Source organism: Carettochelys insculpta, chromosome 1 (genome assembly GCF_033958435.1).
Source record: "Carettochelys insculpta isolate YL-2023 chromosome 1, ASM3395843v1, whole genome shotgun sequence".
Classification (NCBI taxonomy): domain Eukaryota; kingdom Metazoa; phylum Chordata; order Testudines; family Carettochelyidae; genus Carettochelys; species Carettochelys insculpta.
Window position 1 is genome coordinate 4,654,136 of NC_134137.1, and position 19,571 is coordinate 4,673,706.

General features: G+C 49.9%; 2 protein-coding genes across 2 annotated transcripts; one reads left to right on the forward strand and one right to left on the reverse strand.

Annotated features, from left to right (window-relative positions):
- The first annotated feature begins 1,446 nt into the window (after nt 1-1,446).
- LOC142002326 (olfactory receptor 52E4-like) lies at nt 1,447-2,394 on the forward strand. The gene has a single exon (XM_074978346.1). The coding sequence runs from the start codon at nt 1,447-1,449 to the stop codon at nt 2,392-2,394; it is 948 nt and encodes a 315-aa protein (XP_074834447.1).
- A 12,939-nt stretch (nt 2,395-15,333) lies between these two features.
- Nucleotides 15,334-16,323, reverse strand: LOC142002335 (olfactory receptor 52E4-like; the record flags this gene model as incomplete). Its single annotated transcript, XM_074978359.1, has 1 exon — nt 15,334-16,323. A coding segment is annotated over one exon (990 nt), but the record flags the coding sequence as incomplete, so codon positions are not given.
- Nucleotides 16,324-19,571: the final 3,248 nt, after the last annotated feature.

Below are 19,571 nucleotides of genomic sequence, written 5' to 3' on the forward strand. Positions count from 1 at the left end.
ATGCTTAATAACCTCATTTGTTGTGATCCATAGCCATGTCAGGCATGGAGCTCTCCCTGACAGTTTTAACATCCTTTGTCAATGTTCATAATTTCCAATGTCTATTGCTCGCTATTTTCCACATATGCAGTTAATTATATATTGTTCCCCTCCTTTTTTCTGCTTTGTGATGTCACTGAACTGATGTTTTAGCCAAAACTCTGCACTCTTTGATTCTGTAACTGAGGATTTCTAGCGATCTAATTAACCCTCCTTAAAGAACTCGGAGTCTTTATTTTCATTTCCTTGAATAAATTAATCCTTCTAAAGAGTTTTTCCGATAATTTGCCTTAGCTTTGAAGAATTAGCTCCTCTGAAGGACTAAATGTCTATAGATATTACTGTCTGGGAAGTGTTCCTTGTCCACTAGAATGTAATCAATTCCATTCTTTTCTTTTGTTCTCCTCTAAACATACCTATCTATCTCACAGAACTGGAAAGGACCTTGAGAGATCATCAAGTCCAGTCCCATGTACTCACAGCAGGACTTCACCATCCCTAACATTTTTTTTTAAAATATCTAACCTACTCCAGATATTCAGAAGGCTCCCCTCAAGGATAGAACTCACAACCCTGGGGGGTTTATAAGGTCAACACTAACATCTGAGATATTCTGATGGCCACTTCCATTGTTTTTTTTTTAATTAAAGACTACCAGACTATTCAGCATGTCCTCAGATGGCACCCTCTACACTTCTCAAAGCCTATCCTGGAAAAGCCCCACAGTATCTGATGTCCTTTAGAGAGATTAGGTGACTGGCACTGAGAACATACACAGATAAGTGGTTCTCCTACCCAATCCTTTACATCTGAACAGTGCTTTTCTTTTGGCCACTAGAGGGAAGTAGCAGATGTCTTCATGGAGCTGCTCTCCTCGACGCCCCAGTCTCCTCCCTAATATGTGTTCTAGTCAAAAAATTTCCATCTAGAAAAGGTCGTGGCAAAAGTTCCCACTGTTCTGCTCTCAGATTCTGAGCAACCATAGAAACTCAGAAATCTCCCAGCACAGACTCTCTAAATTGGGTTTCACTGCAAAAAAAGAAGAATGATGGATAACCGGTATCCACTTCCGTGTTTCCTTCAAGTGCCTATTAATGTTTCCCAAACTACAACATATAAGAATTATCGATGCATGAAACACCATAAAATAGGGACTTGGCATTGGTCGGGTCAATTGTTTGATTATGTCTCTGAATAAAGAAAGTGTCATTTTTCAGTGTTCAGATTAACCAATTTTCTTCACCCATGAAAACAACCTCATTCCTGTAATGTTCCATGTTAACATTTTCTCTACATTCAGGCATAACCATCACACTAGAGACTGGACACTACCAGGATATCAGGAGAACACACAGGATATGCAGGAGACAGTTATGCCTTAGAGTTGGATACCTTCACCTCTACTCCATGTTGAATTCCAATACAACTGACATCAACAGCCCCTCCACCTTCATCCTGCTGGGCATTCCTGGTCTGGAGGCAGCCCATATTTGGATCTCCATCCCCTTCTGTGTCATGTACACCATAGCCCTCTTGGGAAACTTCACCGTCCTGTTCATTGTGAAGAGGGAGCAGAGCCTCCATGAACCCATGTACTATTTCCTCTGCATGCTGTCCGTCACTGACCTGATTCTGTCTACATCCACCCTACCCAAAACACTGAGCATCTTCTGGTTCAATTCCAGGGAGATCAATTTCAATGCCTGCCTCACCCAGATGTTCTTCCTTCACTGCTTCTTATCAATTGAATCTGGGATCTTTGTTGCCATGGCTTTTGATCGCTACGTGGCCATCTGTGATCCCCTGAGACATTCCACCATCCTGACAAACACTGTGGTGGTCAAGATCATCCTGGCTGTCGTGCTGTGCAATGGAATTCTTGTACTACCTACTCCCTTCCTAGCAAGATGGTGGCCATACTGCAGAACCAACATCATCCCTCACACTCACTGCGAGTACATTGCTGTGGTGAAGCTGGCCTGCGGTGACATCCGTGTCAGTTCCTACTATGGGCTCTCTGTGGTAATCTTGGTGATCGGTATGGATGTGTTCTTAATTGTTGTTTCCTATACCCAGATTGTCAGAGCCATCTTGAGACTCCCCACAAAGGATGCCCGGCTCAAGACTTTTGGGACCTGTGGGTCCCACCTCTGTGTCATTCTAGCCTTTTATAGCCCAGCTCTCTTCACCTTTCTAACACACCGCTTTGGCCACAATGTGCCCCTGCCTTTCCACATTCTCATTGCTAATGTGTACCTCCTGGTGCCCCCCATGCTGAACCCCATCATCTATGGGGTCAGGACCAGACAGATCCGGGACCGGCTGCTCCAACTCTTTAATCACAAAATGACCTAACATCTTCTCCACCTGCTCTGGCTCGCAGAACAAGGTCCTCACAGAGCTGTATGTTGACATGATGCTGCGCTATTTCCTGAATCACTGACTCAACGGTCGGAGACATTACTTCCTTTCATGTCCTTATGGTGCCATTGCGGCATGACAAACTGTAGAGCTGGGTAGGTATACAGCTTTTAGCTCACAGCAAGGCCTGCTTTCTAACTGACAGTATGGAGCTGTGTCTCCTTGCCTGTTGCCTCTCCTCTTCCACCTTCCCCTGCTAAATCACTGCTTCTTTTGCTCACTCTTCTCTGCCCTCCCGATACTTGTTGGATTGTCTCCACCTTCCCCCCGACTCCTCGCCAAGTGAGCTGCATATCAGATTCTTGTGTGATGGGAGTGGGAGGATTCGCAATAGCTACCTGATCAGTCACCATTGTGGCATCTTGGCAGTACCTGAGTCTGTCCAATGATGATAACTGTTTGGGCGTGTGCTTGCCTCGTGTGCTGTACTGGTCCTGTGCAGATAGCCTCTACTGCAGACTCCAAGAGGCACGTACATGTCCTGGTTTATTGTAAATGAAGCACATTAGTAGTCAGCTGATCAGATGCCTATGAGTAGGATAAAAATGTGTGCCCCAGCAATGAATTCAGCTCCATCCGTAGCACTGGATTCCCCACTGCCCCCTAGGTCAGACTAAGACAACTTCCTGGGGTTACATTTTTTAAACACAGGCACAAACAAGTTACACAACACTCCTCATGCATCAGGATTCCTTCTTCTGTTGTTACCTGGATGGCACCCATTATCTTGTACATGGGGTTCGGTTGCTGTCCCTCATGCTGTCCATTTAGACCCTGTGCTGAACCTGGGCCTGTCTGTCCGTTGTCTGTGAGCAGTGTGCTAGTACCGAGATGTGCCTAGCTCCATTTGGTGTTCCACGCCATTATCACTGTTTGTGCCAGGTTCTGTTTACCAGAGCTTGCCTGTTGCTCACAGTTTCAACAGCCCTGACCCTGGCCACAGCCCAGTCCCTGAGCTCATGCTGGGGCTTGGGCATGGAAACATGGCCTGGCCCCCATCCCACCCCCAACCCCTGATCCCATCCCAGATCTCAGGCTGTGTCTGGGAAAAGTGGTCTGGCTCTGATCCCCTGCACCCTACCCTGAGAGCTCAGGCTGGAGCTGAGGAAAAGGATGCAGCTCCTCCAGCTCCCCATTCCCCCACCTCTCAATGGGGCCAGTAAAACTGGCCAGGCCATGGGCTCCCAACCTGGGACTGAAGCCAGGGTCAGGAACCCCAGCTCTCCCCCAGAGATGCTGGGGCCACAAACCACAGCTCTTCAATCACATGAAAATGAAGAACACAGAGAAACTTCTTTTCATATAGACAGAGGAAGACAACAGCTCAACCAGATGAAAGTGAGGTGCAGAGAAACTTGACTTCAAAGAGACAGGAGAAAAAGTCGACAAACTTGAGCACACAAACCAAAAAATAAAAGGATTCCTCCACTTAAAGATGTGAGCAGTGCTGGGTAAATTGGCTACCTCCCATGTAAAAGAAAGAAAAAATAAAATTGTAATAAGTACACTGAAGTTCTAGTAATAGCATTGTTTTAATAGTATCACAAGTCCCTTAAGAACACAGTTTAGTATGCTCTTACTTTGTTAGTAACCCAGCACAGAGACCCCATTCGGTCTCCTGTGGGATCCCTCAGGGTGGTCAGTCTAATAGTCATCTGCAGGGGACAAGGGCAGGTATAGCTGAAGTCCAAATAAGAACTTCAGTATTGCCATATGGCTATACTGAGTAAGACCAATGGTCCATCCAGTAGTGTATCTATCTTCCAACAGCAGCTAATACCATATGGTTTAGATGGAATGAACAGAACTGGGACATTCTTAGTGACCCATCTACTATTGCCCAATTCCAGCTTCTGGAAAACAAAGACCAGGGGCACACACAACGTGGTATTGGATCCATGGTAACCCAGGCTAATAGCCGTTGATGGACCTAGCCTCCATAAACTTATTTAATTTTTACTGGAATCATGTTATTGTTTTGGTCTTCACAATATCTCCTGGCAAAGAGTTCCACAGGCTGCCTGGAAAGAAATATTTTCTTTTATTATTTTTAAATCTGCTGCCTATTCATGTCATTGGGTGACCCCTTGTTCTTTTCTTATGTGATGTGAAGGAGTGTGATGGGATGGAATAAGACTTGATGCCCTCTACAGGATTCCAGAGGCCTTGCCACTGTCCATCCTAGTGAGAGGAGGAGACACGAGGTCCTCCAGAGACGCTAGATGGTCTGTCTGTGTGGCAGCCAATCAGGGACAAGCAAGCTAATATAAAAGAAGTTGCTGGGGCAGGACCAGGCAGTTCCATTCAGGAGCTTGACCCAGGCAGATCCCTATGCTTTCTGGGACTCCAGCAGCACTTGGACAGTTGCAAGTGTAAGATGAGGTTAGAGCACGACAAAACCTAGGCCCTGTAGCCAGTCTCTGACCACAAACCTACCAGAGGAGTTGACAGCTGACAGGGTGAGTCAGATCTCACCTTCAGAATCTGAAACACAATGGGCAAGGCCACATAAGATGCCCTTGACCATGGGTGGGGTGGGAGGTGCTCAAGAGCAGGTGAACTCTGTTAAAAGGAGTACATAACATGTCTTTATTCCTGGAAATTATTCACACATTATTTAGAGAACTTTCTTTTCCCTCTCAGCCATCTCTTTGCCAGCCTGTGAAGTCCCAGTCTTTTTAGTCACTTCTTATAGTAAGGGTGATCAATAACCCTAATCGTTTCTGTGACACTTCTCTGTCCCTTTTTCAAATCCAATATACCTTTATTGAGGGGAGGTAGGGAAATCTGCATGGAGAATTCACAGTGTCCAGGATTAAACATTGGAGGGTGTAACATCAACAACCTGAGGTATGCAGATGATACTGTTTTAATAGCAGAAAGTGAAAAAGATCTTCAGGAACTTGTTAACTCAATAAAGAAAGCGAGCTGAAGGGACTCAAGCTGAACATCTCGAAGATGGAAGTAATGATTATTATGAAGATGAAGGTACTGCCAACATGTGAGGTACTAGCAAATGAAACAGTTCTTCATCAAGTGACTAAATTCAAGTACTTAAGATCCTATTTCACATCCGATGGTCGGTGTTCAACTGAAGTGAAATGCAGAATCCCTCAAGCGAAAGCAGCATTTCAGGAAATGTGAAGCATTCTCACAAACAGATCTTTATCGTTGGCGGTTAGGAAAAGAGTGCTGTGATGTTATGTAGAACCAGTCCTCATGTATGGATGCGAATCATGGACTATCAGTAAACAAACTGAGAAGTACGTTGAAGCCACAGAAATGGGTTTTTAAGAAGGATGTTGTGCATCTCATGGACAACCAAAAGGACGAATGAGTCTGTCTTAAATGAAGCCAACGGCAAAAGAACACTGTTAAATAAGATAAGAACAAGGCAGGAAAAAATTATTGGCCATATAATTAGAAAGTCCGCACTTGAAAATTTATTGACAACAGGAAAGTATAATGGAAAGCGAGGATGAGGTAGACAATGTGGGAAAATATTGGATAGTTGCACTTTATGGTCGCATCGCCACAGTACTGAGGAGATGCTCCAGAGTACTCGTAATAGACAGGGGTGGAGCGCCATGATCACTTACGCTAATCAGCATGGCACAAATGAATGAATGAGTGTGGGTGTTTCAAGGGTTTATATAAAGGCAATATGCTATTTTTCATCTTGTTAACTTTTCCTTTCTTAATGCTTATTCATATTCTGTAATCGTTTTGTTGTTGTTCCAAAGCACATTGTACATGTTTGATTAAAACTATCCACAGTGACTTCAAGATCACATCCTTGAGTGATAACAGTGAATTTATGCCCCATCATTTTGTCTGTATAGTTAGGAATATATTTTGCCTGTGGATTATTTTGCATTTATCAAAACAGATTTTCATCTGCCTTAGTGTTGCTCAGTTTTATGAGATTCCTTTTCCACTTTTTGAAATTTGCTTTCGAGTTAAGTGTTTGAGTAATTTTTGTCATCTGCAACTTTTGCTACCTCACAGTTCACCCCTTTTTCCAGGTTATTACTGCACATGTTGAATAATACCAGTCCCATGAGAGAGCTTTGGATCTCCAGTCTGACCACCGAGTCCTGACTTTTGTTTCCTAACTTTTAACTGGAGAGATGGCATTGTTTTTAGACTCATCTGAATCAATTTATTTACAAGACTTTTGTTGGATGGCTCTTCAGTCTAATGTGATATGGCCATTCTTATAGTTATCAGGTCCATTTACAGACTATTCAAATGGTGAGAACCCAGTGAGTTCTACATAGGACGATTCCCCAGTTTATCACATTGACACAGCACAGTAAGGTCAGGAAAGCATTTAATATCTCTTTAACTGTCTAGTAAGCGATGTAGGGAAATGGCTCAGCACTAAGTCACCGTGTGGCTTGGCAGGGAGATGGCTATGAGACGCAGAGCAGCAGGAGGAAGAAAAAGGCCACTTCACAGTAAAGGTAAGGAGAATGAAGAAACATAGGGCCCACTGTGCCTATACTGCTGTGTGAGTCCAGTGAAGAAAGATAAGAAGTAAAAAACAAAGATGGCACATAGGGGGAAGCCACAGGCCCCAGATATCTCAGATTGGGCCCCTCTCACCTCCCTCATGCATCTGACCTGCAGTTTTTATTTTAACATGTCCCTGGTGTCCACAATTACCAAGTGGTAGAAGCTCATCGGGTCTGATTAGTGCCCCACTGGATGTGCTGCCATGAGCCCTTTTCTTGTCATGGGCTGTGTCTTTAGTGGTAGTGACAGCAACTTCTCAACTGTCCATGGCCTGTCGTGGCAACCTTTCACCCAATCATTGAAACTGGTCAACTCGGCCTCAGAAAAGACCCCCTTAAGGTTCCCTGGCAGCACCTTTCGTTTAGCAATCTTTGTAGGAACCAGCCCTTGAAGCACCGTACCTTGTCCTCCATTCTCCTGCCTTCTCACCCACAGCACATTTCCAGTCCATTCACATGGCCAAGTGTCTGAGCTCCTGACATTAGACAGACCCTATTTGGGGTGAAGCTGGGTTTCACTGCCCACTCTTTATTCAGTCCAGTATTCTAGAGGGATGGGGCATATGATTTACGAGGCGAGGCTGGGGGATTTAGGTTTATTTTGTGATACAGAAGAGAAGAGTGAGGGAGGCTTTGATAGCAGCCTTCCCCTACCTGAAGGGAGATCACAAAAAAGGATGGGGAGAGGCTGTTCTCTGGGTGACAGGTAACAGCACGAGGATCAATGGTCTCAGCTTGCAGTGGGGGCAGTCTAGGCTGGATATTAGGAAAATCTGTTTCACCAGGAGGGTGGCAAAGCACTGGAATGTGTTACCCAAGGAGGTAGTGGAATCTCCATCCCTAGAGGTGTGTAAGTCCCAGCTTGGGATTGGCCCTGCTTCTGGCAGGGGGTTGGACCCGATGACCCCTTTCAATCCTGTGATTCTATGACCCGAGTGGTGAGCTAAGAGCTAGCGTGCATAAAGAGTCTGCTTTGGGCTTCCCGTTAACCTGTGTGTCGACACAGAAGTTTAAGTTTATAACCTAATGATAGAATAATGAGCAGTCTGGGGTGAGTCTCCCCTATTTCTCAGCAATTTTCCTCAATTTGCCACCATCAGCTGTGTCCCATTGACACCATGTGACAGTCAACAGGTGATTCATGGATTATTATTTACTTATCCTGGTAATTATCCCCCTTCATGGATAGGGAAAGTGGAGCACCAGGAAGAACGCAGTCGCTCTCCCACCTTGGTCAAGTGGCCTTGACAGCAGCAGAGGCCTGGTGGTTCATCAATGCTGGTTTCTCTAGTACAGGAGAGCTACCTTCATTTTGGTGGGCCTGCATGCTCTTACGCCAGCTGGCTGCTCTTCCCAAATTCTTTACCAGGGGACTGCCAACAGCAGAGATGAGTGAGCTGGGAGAGCAGAGTCCCAGCTCTGCCATGGATTAATTGGGTGAACCTGAGCCAATCGGATCCTCACACTGAACCACAGCCTCTCCCTGCATTAAAGAGAGGTCATAATTTATTTTTTCCATGGCGCTGCTTCCAAAAGACCCTACTGAGGGCCTGCAAGTCACATACTTCACTTTGAATAGTAACAGAGAGGGAGCCATGCTAGTCTATATGCTATCAAAACAGATAGAATCACAGGCACATTCCTCAACTAACATCATATATGCTATCATGTGCTAACAATGCCCAGATGCTTTGTACATTGGACAGGCTTCTAACTCCAGTAGACAAAGGATTAATGGGCACAAAACATACATCAAAACACTCCAGATCCACAAACCAGTTAGTCAACATTTTAATGGAGTGGGTCATTCTTAAGAGTTTGCGTGTTACTGAAGAAAAAATGTTTGCACCGCTATTCAAAGAGAGACAGCTGAGCTGTCTTTTATATTCAAGTTTGGCACATTAACACGTGGTTTGAACCAGGATGGGAATTTTCTGAGTCACAATAGGGGCTCATTTGCATACTGGGCTTAATCTAATTCTTGACCTTCCCCCCCGCTTCTACCTCTCTACTTTCTGATTTTCTCACCTTGATCATTATTTTCTGATTTGTCCTCCTTGCTTACTGTTTTTGGTTCTCTGTGCCTTAAATATTGAGACTGTTCTGGTCTGGCTATGGTCTGAAGAAGTGGGTCTGTCCCACGAAAGCTCATCACCTAATAAATTATTTTGCTAGTTCTTAAAGTGCTACTTGACTGCTTTTTTTTTAATACTTCACTTAGTAGACTTCTAGACATGGTGTGTTACCTTGTAAATATCCAAGACAAGGCTAAAATGTTTGGAAACCTTTTTTGCATCTTAATAAATTACCTGTTTCCTTAATAAATTCCTCCTGTTTAAGAAGGACTCCAATTCCACTGACGATGATGCACAAACAGCCTACCTCCATCTCCTACAGCCCGGAGGAGCAATGCTAGCTCATGGCCAGAGAAGTGGTGCTGGGGAAATCAAGACTATTCATTCCTGTTTCTAGCTCTGGAACCAACTTACTGTGTGGCCTGGGGTAAACCACTTTATTGTTGCTTAGCTCAGTCACTCCATGTCATGGGAATAATGCTTCCTAGCAGCCTAAGAAAAAAGCTTCTATATATATAGTGATCAAAAGAAGATGTAAAGTGTACGTGAAACTCAGTTTCACTACTCATTTTCAGCCCCTGGGCAATAGGTACCCTATAGTCCCAGATAAAGTGCCATGTATGTATGTATGTAAATAGCCACCTCGTGGAAGCTGTGCCATTTATCTCTCTCCCTGGCTACGTCTACACGTGCAGCCAACATCGAAATAGATTATTTCGATGTTGTGACATCGAAATAGACTATTTCGATGAATAACGTCTACACGTCCTCCAGGGCCGGCAACGTCGATGTTCAACTTCGACGTTGCTCAGCCCAACATCAAAATAGGCGAGCGAGAGAACGTCTACACGTCAAAGTAGCACACATCGAAATAGGGATGCCAGGCACAGCTGCAGACAGGGTCAACGGGCGGACTAGCGCTTCCAGGGCAACAGCTAGCCGGTCCCTTAAAGGGCCCCTCCCACATACACTCAGCCTGCACAGCACGCGGTCTGACGAGCCATATAGGCACACAGACCCCGAGCGCCGCAGTCATGGACCCCCAGCAGCAGCAGCAGATAGAGGTCCACCCAGCCCTCCCGGCAGGAGCAGGGCTTGCCCTGGCTCATGCCATGTTGGGGGCAGCTGAGCACCTTCTTGCCCCAGGGGAGGAGATGCCCCCAGGGCAGCAGGGCTCAGCCCCTACCCCTGCAGCACCCCGCCCCCCCCCGCCTCACACGCCGGCGGCTGTGGAGCTACCCCACCAGCACCGACTGGTGGGAGCGGCTGGTGCTTGGGGAGTGGGACGACGACCACTGGCTCCGGAACTTCAGGATGACCCGCCAGACATTCCTGGAGCTGTGCCAGTGGCTCACCCCCGCACTCAGGCACCGGGACACTGCCATGCGGCGTGCCCTCCCAGTGGAGAAATGAGTCGGCATCGCTGTCTGGAAGCTGGCCACTCCGGACAGCTACCGATCCGTGGGGCAGCAGTTTGGTGTCGGAAAGGCCACCGTCGGGGCTGTCCTCATGGAGGTAAGAGAACCCACAGGGGGAGGCCAGGGCAGGGCGGGGGGCCAGAGCAGGCCAGGGTAGGGCAGGGCAGGGCAGGGGGGCCAGGGCAGGGCAGGGCAGGGCAGGGCAGGGCAGGGCAGGGGGGCCAGGGCAGGGCAGGGTAGGGCAGGGCAGGGGGGCCAGAGCAGGGCAGGGCAGAGCAGGGCAGGGCAGGGCAGGGCAGGGCAGGGCAGGGGGGCCAGGGCAGGGCAGGGCAGGGCAGGGCAGAGCAGGGCAGGCCAGGGCAGGGCAGGCCAGGGTAGTGCAGGGCAGGGCAGGGCCACGCACACCCTGCTCACCCCTCATTGGAGCTGTCCCATGTGCTTTCTCTGCAGGTCGTGCGTGCCATCTATGCCATGCTCCTGCACAGGCTCATGAGGCTGGGGGACCCACATGCCACTGTCGCCGCCTTTGCCACCCTGGGCTTCCCCAACTGCTTCGGGGCTCTGGATGGGACTCACATCCCCATCCGCGCCCCGCACCACAGTGGAGGACGATACCTCAATCACAAGGGCTACCATTCAGTCATCATGCAGGCCTTGGTGGACAGCCGGGGACGGTTCCAGGTCATTTACGTGGGCTGGCCTGGCAGCACCCACGACGCCCAGGTTTTCCGGAACTCGGGCCTGTGCCGCCGGCTGGAGGCGGGGACCTACATCCCCTAGCGGGAGATCCTTCTGGGGGACACCACCATGCCCTTCTGCATCATCGCAGATGCGGCCTACCCCCTCCGGCCGTGGCTCATGCGCCCCTACACGGGCCACCTCTCCGCCAGCCTGGAGCGCTTCAACGAGCGCCTGAACCGTGCGCGCCAGGTGGTGGAGCGCTCATTTGGCCGCCTCAAGGGACGCTGGCAATGTCTCCTGACCCGCCTGGATGCCAGCCCCAACAACATCCCCCAGATTGTGGGTGCCTGCTGCACCCTGCACAACCTCGTGGAGAGCAAGGGGGAGAGCTTTCTTCAGGGCTGGGCCGCCGAGGCCGGCAGGGCACACGTGCAGCCACCTGCTGCCCCCAGTCGGCAGGTGGACCCAGAGGGGACCCGGGTCCGGGAGGCCCTGCGGGCCCACTTCGAGCAACAGGCCGCGGGGTGAACTCTGCCCAGGCCCCCTACTGCCCGCCCCTTCCTCCCCCACACTCCTGCCCCAACGCCCACACCATGGAGCACCCCACCGCTCCGCCCCCTTGTCCAGGAGAAATGACAGCACGAACTTGTGGGTGAACGTAAATGTTTTTTTTGTCTTAACGAATTTTTTTTTTTTGTAAATAAATAAATATGTGAAACAGAAACCAAAAAGGAGGGACAAACATTCAACAAAAGCAAGATGTGCACAAATAAAACAATATACAACAACAAAGCAAAGAACTGTGCACCATCAACAAAAAAGAAAAGCAGGGAGGAGAACGGGGAGAACTATTTACAGGGGGGGACGGGGCAAACAGGGGCACCAACATAAAGCAGTCCCCAAAGTCTGTCCAACAAGGGGGGGGGCCACGTCCCGGGCCCCTCGCCCCTACAGCCCAGCAGTGGGCGTGCCCGGCCGGGAGCTCCGCCGGGCCTGCAGTCTGGTCCGCGGCTGGGTGGGAGCGGGCTCCACCGGAAGGTAGCGACGCCGGCAAGTCTCGGGTGGCTCCAGGGGTCCCTTGGCGCGGTGGCCCTCTCGGGGAGGTGGTGGGGCGACGGCGGACGGCCCGGCGATGGCTGGAGCAGCTGGTGGTGGGGCTGCAGGAGCGGGCATGGCGGGCGGTGGCTCGGCCGGCGCGGCATGGGGGGCCAGGTAGTTGACCAGCCGGTTGATGGTCCCATATAGGCCCCCCATGCCTCCCTGCGCCAGGCCTGCGCCTGCTTTTGCAGCCGGAGGTGCTGCTCCGACACCTCCAGCTGCCGGTGGAGGATGGCCAGCAGCTGGGGGTCCGTGGCCGCTGCCGGTAGCAGGCACGGGGTCCGCCGTCTGGCCCTCTGCGGGGCCGGTCGTTCCTCGGCCGAGGGGCTGCCATGGCGTGAGGGTCCCGGAGGGCTCTCCGAGACAACCGAGGCCTCGCCGGCGCTCTCTTCCGGTCCTTCGGATGGTGCAGGTGCAGGTGCAGGACACAGGAGAGGAGGGGGGAAAGAAGAATGGAGACAGGCGTTCGTGTGGGCCCCGAGCCGTGGCCTTTGTCCCCCCCGCCCTGTGCTGCAGGTTCCCCATCCCCTTCCCCGGGAGATGCTGCTGTGATGGATGGGGTTCAGGGGTCCCCCTGCCCTGCACCCTGGCCCCTGGTGGGAGCGACTCTCACTTCACCCCGCAGGGTCTGACAGCAGGAGAGGTTTCTTAGGCCAAAGATGGCCAGTTTCTGGCAGGAGTGACAGCACCAGCTGTCGGAACAGACAGTCCTTCCAACCTGTCGTGGGGAGAGGACCCCAAGGGGTGCCCCTCTGGGATGCAGCTTTCCCCCTCCTCAGGCTGGCTGCCTACCAGCTCTCCCTTCCCCTAGCCTCTACCTGTGGCCCCCGCCCTCGCCCCCCAATTCCAAGCCAGCTCGGCTCCTCCCGCCTGTTTGCTCAGGGCAGAGGTGTCACCTGCCAGCTGTAGCGCCAGGATCCTCCTTTGGCCCTGGGAGCTCCTCGGCTCGGGTGGCTCATATGTAGCCTGAGTCTCCCTTTGGCACTCCTCGAACTCCATCACATGCTGCTGCTGCGGGGTGTCCCACCCTCTCTGCCCGGGGGCCCCTCGAGGTTCCGCTACCCCCTGGCCCGGGGATGGGGCATGGCACTGTCATGCAGGGTGGGGGGGGCAGAGGCTGATGGCTGCAGTGCTGTGAGGGCCATGGCCCTGGTGTCCTTGGGGCCATGGCCATGTGAGCATGTGGGGGGCCCTGGACACATATCTCTTACCCCCGCCCCTCCAGCCCCGGGGTGTCCACCAGAGAGGGGTACCTACCTGTGGGTCCGCTCCCACGGTCCGGAGATCCCCGGGGGTCGGAGGCCCTGCTGCTGCTCCGGGATGCAGGAGGAGGATCTGCAGGCTGGATTCTGCGGAGGAGGAGCCCCCCTCCTCCTCCTCCTCCTCCTTCTGCCGCGATGTCCCGGGGATGGCCTCCGAGGGGGGCCCCCAGGGTGCGGGGCTTGCCTCCGGGTCGGACTCCGGCTGCAGGGCCTGCTGGGGCTAGTCAGCCGAGGTGTCAAGGGTGGCTGGAGGGGAGGAGGTGTTCCGGGAGCCCAGGATGTCCCTGAGCTCTCTGAAAAAGGGGCAAGTGACAGGGGCGGCCCCAGATCGGCTGGCTGCATCCCGGGCCCGGGCATAACCCTGCCGCAGCTCCTTGACCTTACTCCGGACATGGTCCGGAGTGCAGGCAGGGTGACCCCGGGCAGCCAGGCTGTCGGCCAGCCGAGCGAACGCATCCACGTTCCGCCTCTTGCTCCCCATTACCTGGAGCACCTCCTCCTCGCTCCAGAGCCCCAGCAGGTCCCGCAGCTCGGCCTCTGTCCAGGAGGGGCCCCGCTGCCGCTTCCCAGACTGGCAGGTCTTCTGGCTCGGCTGGCTGCCCTGGCTCCCCTTGGGGGGTGTCCCCTGGGGGCGCTGGGGGGGCTGCTGGGCAGCCATGGCCGGTGTCATGGGCTGAGGGCTCGGCAGACTGCCCGCGTGTGCCGGCTGCAGCCTGCACGTTGCCTCAGCCTCCTGCAGTCAGGGCAGGGGAGGGGACCTTTAAGGGGCCGCTCCATGCGGCCACCAGTGAGCTGAGGGGCTGGAGAGAGCGTCTCTCAACCCCCCAGCTGATGGCCGCCATGGAGGACCCGGCAATTTCGACGTTGTGGGACGCGGATCGTCTACACTGTCCCTACTTCGACATTGAACGTCGAAGTAGAGCGCTATTCCTATCTCCTCATGAGGTTAGCGGCTTCGACGTCTCGCCGCCTAACGTCGAAGTTAACTTCGAAATAGCGCCCTACGCGTGTAGACGTGACGGGCGCTATTTCGAAGTTGGTGCCGCTACTTCGAAGTAGCGTGCACGTGTAGACGCAGCTCCTGTGAGCTACTGAAACCACCCTGGCCTCTGTCCAGCATCCCACCTTCCCAGCTAACACAGGTACTCATCCTGCAGCCTCTCTCAGCACTTGTCCTCCTAGGCTGGAAGCCGATCCCTCGTACTGCTCCGGAAGCCTGGCTCATGGTAAAGGCTTCCCAGTGCCTACCTGCTTCAGGACCCCCTCTGGGAGGAATCAAAAGGAGCAGAAAGTGAGAGGAGAAATAAGCTTCAAAAAAGTCTCTGTTCTCAGGGGGCTATAACTGAGCTTCAGGGCTCACAAGCTGTACAGTGCAGAGTCTTGCGTGGCTGCCGCACAACCCTGCTCCCCACCCTCAGCTGCATTTATCTAGCTTCCCTCTGCTCTCCTGATTGGCCTGTGGGCCCCTTCCTGGCATGCTCAGTGCATTAGGAACAGCAGCGCCAGAGAACAAGGAGCCCAGCGGGGAACAGGGGAAAGGAGGTAGAAATAATGCAAGGAGTTAGCGGGGGAAGGATGGGTGAGCGACAAGGGCAAGGCCCCCTGAGAATGTGTGGAGAGGGGTCAGGATGTGACAAACCCATGAGTTCTGTGTACACCAGTTTTGCAGTATTTGACACTGGCACAACAAAATAAGGTCAGAAAGGGGTTTAATGTTTCTCTGTCCAGTAAGTAAGTGTTCCAGGGAAGAGGACCCAGCACGATGACACCCACTGACACTGAGCAAAGAGCACGCTGAGCGCCCGAATTTAAGGAGACAACTTTAAGTCCCTTTCTGAAAAAAGAGTTGGAAGAGCCTACTCCGGATCTCTTTACTCCTCACCCCGTAGATGATGGGGTTTAGCATGGGGGGCACCAGGAGATAGGCATTGGCAATGAGCACATGGAAATGCACAGCCACATTGTCGTCAAAACGGTATGTGAGGGAGGAAAACAGAGCCGAAAAGTAAAAGGTGAACATGGCATAGAAGTGGGAGCTACAGGTCCTAAAAGTCTTGAGCCGGATATATTTAGTTGGGAGGCTGAAGATGGCCCTGAGGATCTGGGAATAGGAGGTGGCAACCAAAAATACATCCAGACCAATTACTGAGAATAACACAAAGAGGCCATAGTAGCTACTGATGTGGGTGCTAGCACAGGCCAGCTTCACCACAGCCATGTGCTCACAGTGTGTGTGGGGAATGATTCTGTTACTGCAATATGGCCATCTCCTAGCTAGGAAGACATAGGGCATTACAGAGATGCCACCACGCAGCAGCACAGCCAGAAAGATCTTGGCCACAAGGGTATTGGTCAGGATGGTGGAATGTCTCAGGGGATGGCAGATGGCCACATAACGATCAAAAGCCATGGCCACAAAGATCCCAGACTCAGTAATTGCAAAGCAATTGAGGAAGTACATCTGGGTGAGGCAGGCACTGAAATGTATCTCCCTGGAACTGAACCAGAAGATGCTCAGCGTTTTGGGCATGATGGACGTGCACAGGACAAGGTCAGTGGCAGCCAGCATGCAGAGGAAATAGTACATGGGCACATGGAGTCTTGGCTCCATCTTCACAATGAACAGGATAGAGAAGTTCCCCAAGAGGGCTATAACATATACGGTACAGAAGGGGATGGAGATCCAGACATGGGACACCTCCAGCCCAGGAATGCCCAGCAGGATGAAGGTGGAGGGGTTGATGAAGCTGGTGGTGTTGTAATCTGACATGGAGTAGGGGAGGTGTCCAACTCTGACGCAGAATTTTGTCTCTTATACGTATCACACGTTCTCCTGACTTCAGGTATGTGCCCAGGATCTAGGAAGATGGTCTCAGTACAAATGCCTGGATGGAGAGACAAAGTTAATATGAGACACTTCATTTGTAACTGGAGGATGAGCTGATGGGTTAAGCAGGTTGGTCACCATTCACACACTGAAAAATGACATTTTCATTATTCAGAGAAATAAAGGATGAACCCTCAACCAAAGTAATTCTGATTCCATATGATATGATCCTTCATGCACCCATGATACATATGCCTCCTGGTGTGCTCCTTATGTCAGCACCTCATTAGCATCTTCTGAAATCCCTCATTAACTTGCCCCTTCTGAAAGAGACGTGTAGTGTGGTCACAGCCCAGCTGCCATTACATGGGTGAGTGAACCACACCCAGTAAGCATGGGTTACATAAAAAAAAACACCGGCTCATTTGCAGCAGTGGCCAAAACACAGAAGACAGATGTCAGATGCCTAAAGAATGTGATAGAAAATAAACTTCTTTCTCCATGAGATCAGGATCAGTCACACAGTCTCTGCGAAGGATCAGACAGATGGAAAGGGGATTTCTGAGACAGGCTATGAGAATGGGGGAGAATGCTACACATGGAAAGACTGAAATGTCTGGGGCTCCTTAGGGTAGGGTGGAGATAGAAAAGAAGGGCTATGATAGAAGATAATAAATAGAAAGGAAAGGAAATAGAAGAGAACATTTCCCAACCAGTAACACATAAAAGCACTTTATGCTTTAAAAGGGGTTAATTCCCCAAAGCTGATACCAATTTGGAAAGAATCATTTAGCTAGAAAACTGGGAAAGAGCTTGGGAGTTTGTAAAAAAAAAAACTTTATTAGGGAGCAAAAAAGTCGTGATTCCATAGTCAAAATATTGGACAATTCTGGCTAAACCCCTTCTGCAGCGGCAAAGGGAAAGTAGTTGTGGGGGGGAAAGCAATAAAAAGATAGCAGCAGTTATACAAATTGGAAATTGTTAAGCTAGATAAGGCACAGTGAAGACAACAGAGATAGATGCATCTTTGGAGGATTTAAGGAAAGGAAAAGCACATTAAGAAGGACAGAACATGTGGAAAAGTTTTAGGGCAATTCCTAGGTATAGAAAGGAAACTTGTTATTGTGGCAGAAAAGATATGTTCAAGGAATGGTTTTGGTCTGCATTTGGCTAGAAACACAATGAGGTAGTCCTACCACATGAGGAGAAGGAACACTTTTCAGAACATGGGTCAAGGAGGGTGTCAAGCAGCATTGAAAGTATATTTGTATAGTTTGGGACATCAGAGTTATGAACTGATCCATCAGGCACACACCTCGCATGGAACTAGAAGCACACAACTGGGCATAGGCAGAGCCAAAAAAGGCTGAAAAAAAAAAGTGAATGCATATCAGTTCCCTCTGGAAAAAATGGAAAGGATGGCAAGTCAAAAAAGTCAGAAAAGTCATTAATGTCAGTCAGCAATGCAGCTTATGGAAAACTGGTTTTGTCAAATATTCCTGAATACCGCCTTCAGTGAGAGAATTTATTTAGCTGATCAAAAGACCTTTGCAGCTACTATAAATATCCATTTCTTTGGGACATTTGATTAACAGGGGAAAATATTCAGCTACAAAAATGAAGACTATAAATCTCAGTAGGTCAGACACAAAATGAACTAAAAACTGGCCACGTAGCCAACCACAGAAAGCAGTTGTGAGTGGGCCACGATCAGTGAACAGGACAGGAGAAGATGGAATGATTCAAACTATACCATGGCAGGCTTTGCTGAAATCTCACAAAATTCCTCTTGTAGACAAGGCTTTACACATACAAGACATTGTGCTCAATACTGGGGCAAAGGGGTGAAATGTAACAGCCTGGCTGTGGCCACACTGCCCCCACCTTTGGCAGGGGGCATGCTAATGAGCCACTTCAGCAGATGCTAATAAGGGACTAACATGAATATGCAGTGCCTCATTGGCATAACAGCAGCTGCAAGCAATTCAAAAGTGCTGGTTTCAAAACACACACCGATTATGCTTCTGGGGGCCTTTTGAAACCTACCCCCTGATTTTGAAAGCCTCTTCTACAAAAAAAACAAATGGGAAGAACAGACTTTTGAAATCAGGGGATCATTTCAAAAGACCCCCAGTTATATGGGTGGCATGTGTTTCAAAACTGGCATTCTCAAAGTGTGCACAGCTGCCGTTATGATAATGAGGTGCTGCATATTCATGGTAATGCCTCATTAGCATCTGCTGAAGTGGCTTCCAAAAGGAGGGGGTAAGGTGGCCACAGCCACTGTGTTATACAGCAGAGCAGATTGGATGATCTGTTGGTCCCATCTAATAGTCCTTATAAATCTATGGATAAAGAGAGTACATCAGCCACATACATTTACTCTGTCTCATAAAAGACGAACAAAGGAAAATTCAATTACAATGAAAGTTTAAATATGTAACAGTGATAAAAGAAAATTGTTATCATAAACTATATTTAGCCTCTAGGAGAATGTTGGGGCTAACTTCTTGGTACAAGCACTGAAGGAACCGACCAGGGACCATGCGCATCTTGACAAACAGGGAAGAACCAGAAGAAGAAACAGAATTGGGAGGAAACCTGGACTGCAGTGACCATGAGATCGTAGATGTCAGGATCCAGACAAAAGGAAGAAAGGTGAGCAGTAACATACAGACCCTTAATTTCAGGAGAGCAGACTTCGACTCCCTGAGAGAAAGGCTGAGCAGGATCCCTTGGGAAATGAAGATGAAGGGGAAAAGAGTTCAAGAGAACTGGCAGTGTTTTAAAGAAGTCTTAATGAAGGCACAGGAACAAACCATCCTGCTGCATAATAAGAAATGCAAACATGGTAGACAACCAGCTTGGCTTAATGCGGAAATTCTTAGTCATCTTAAATTAAAAAAGGATGCACACAAGAAAAGGAAACACGGACAATTGACTAAGGAGGAGTATAAACATACAGCTGGAGAATGCCAGGAGGTAATCAGGAAAGTGAAAGCACAATTGGAACTGCAGATGACAAGGGACGTGAAGAGTAACAAGAAGGGTTTCTACAGGCATGTTAACAACAAACAGGTTATCAGAGAAGGTGTGGGACCATTACTGGATGAGGAAGATAACCTAGTGACAGATGATGTAGGAAAAGCTGAAGTACTCAATGCTTTTTTTGCCTCAGTCTTCACGGACAAAGTCAAGTTCCACATGATGGTCCTAGACAATGCAGTATGGGA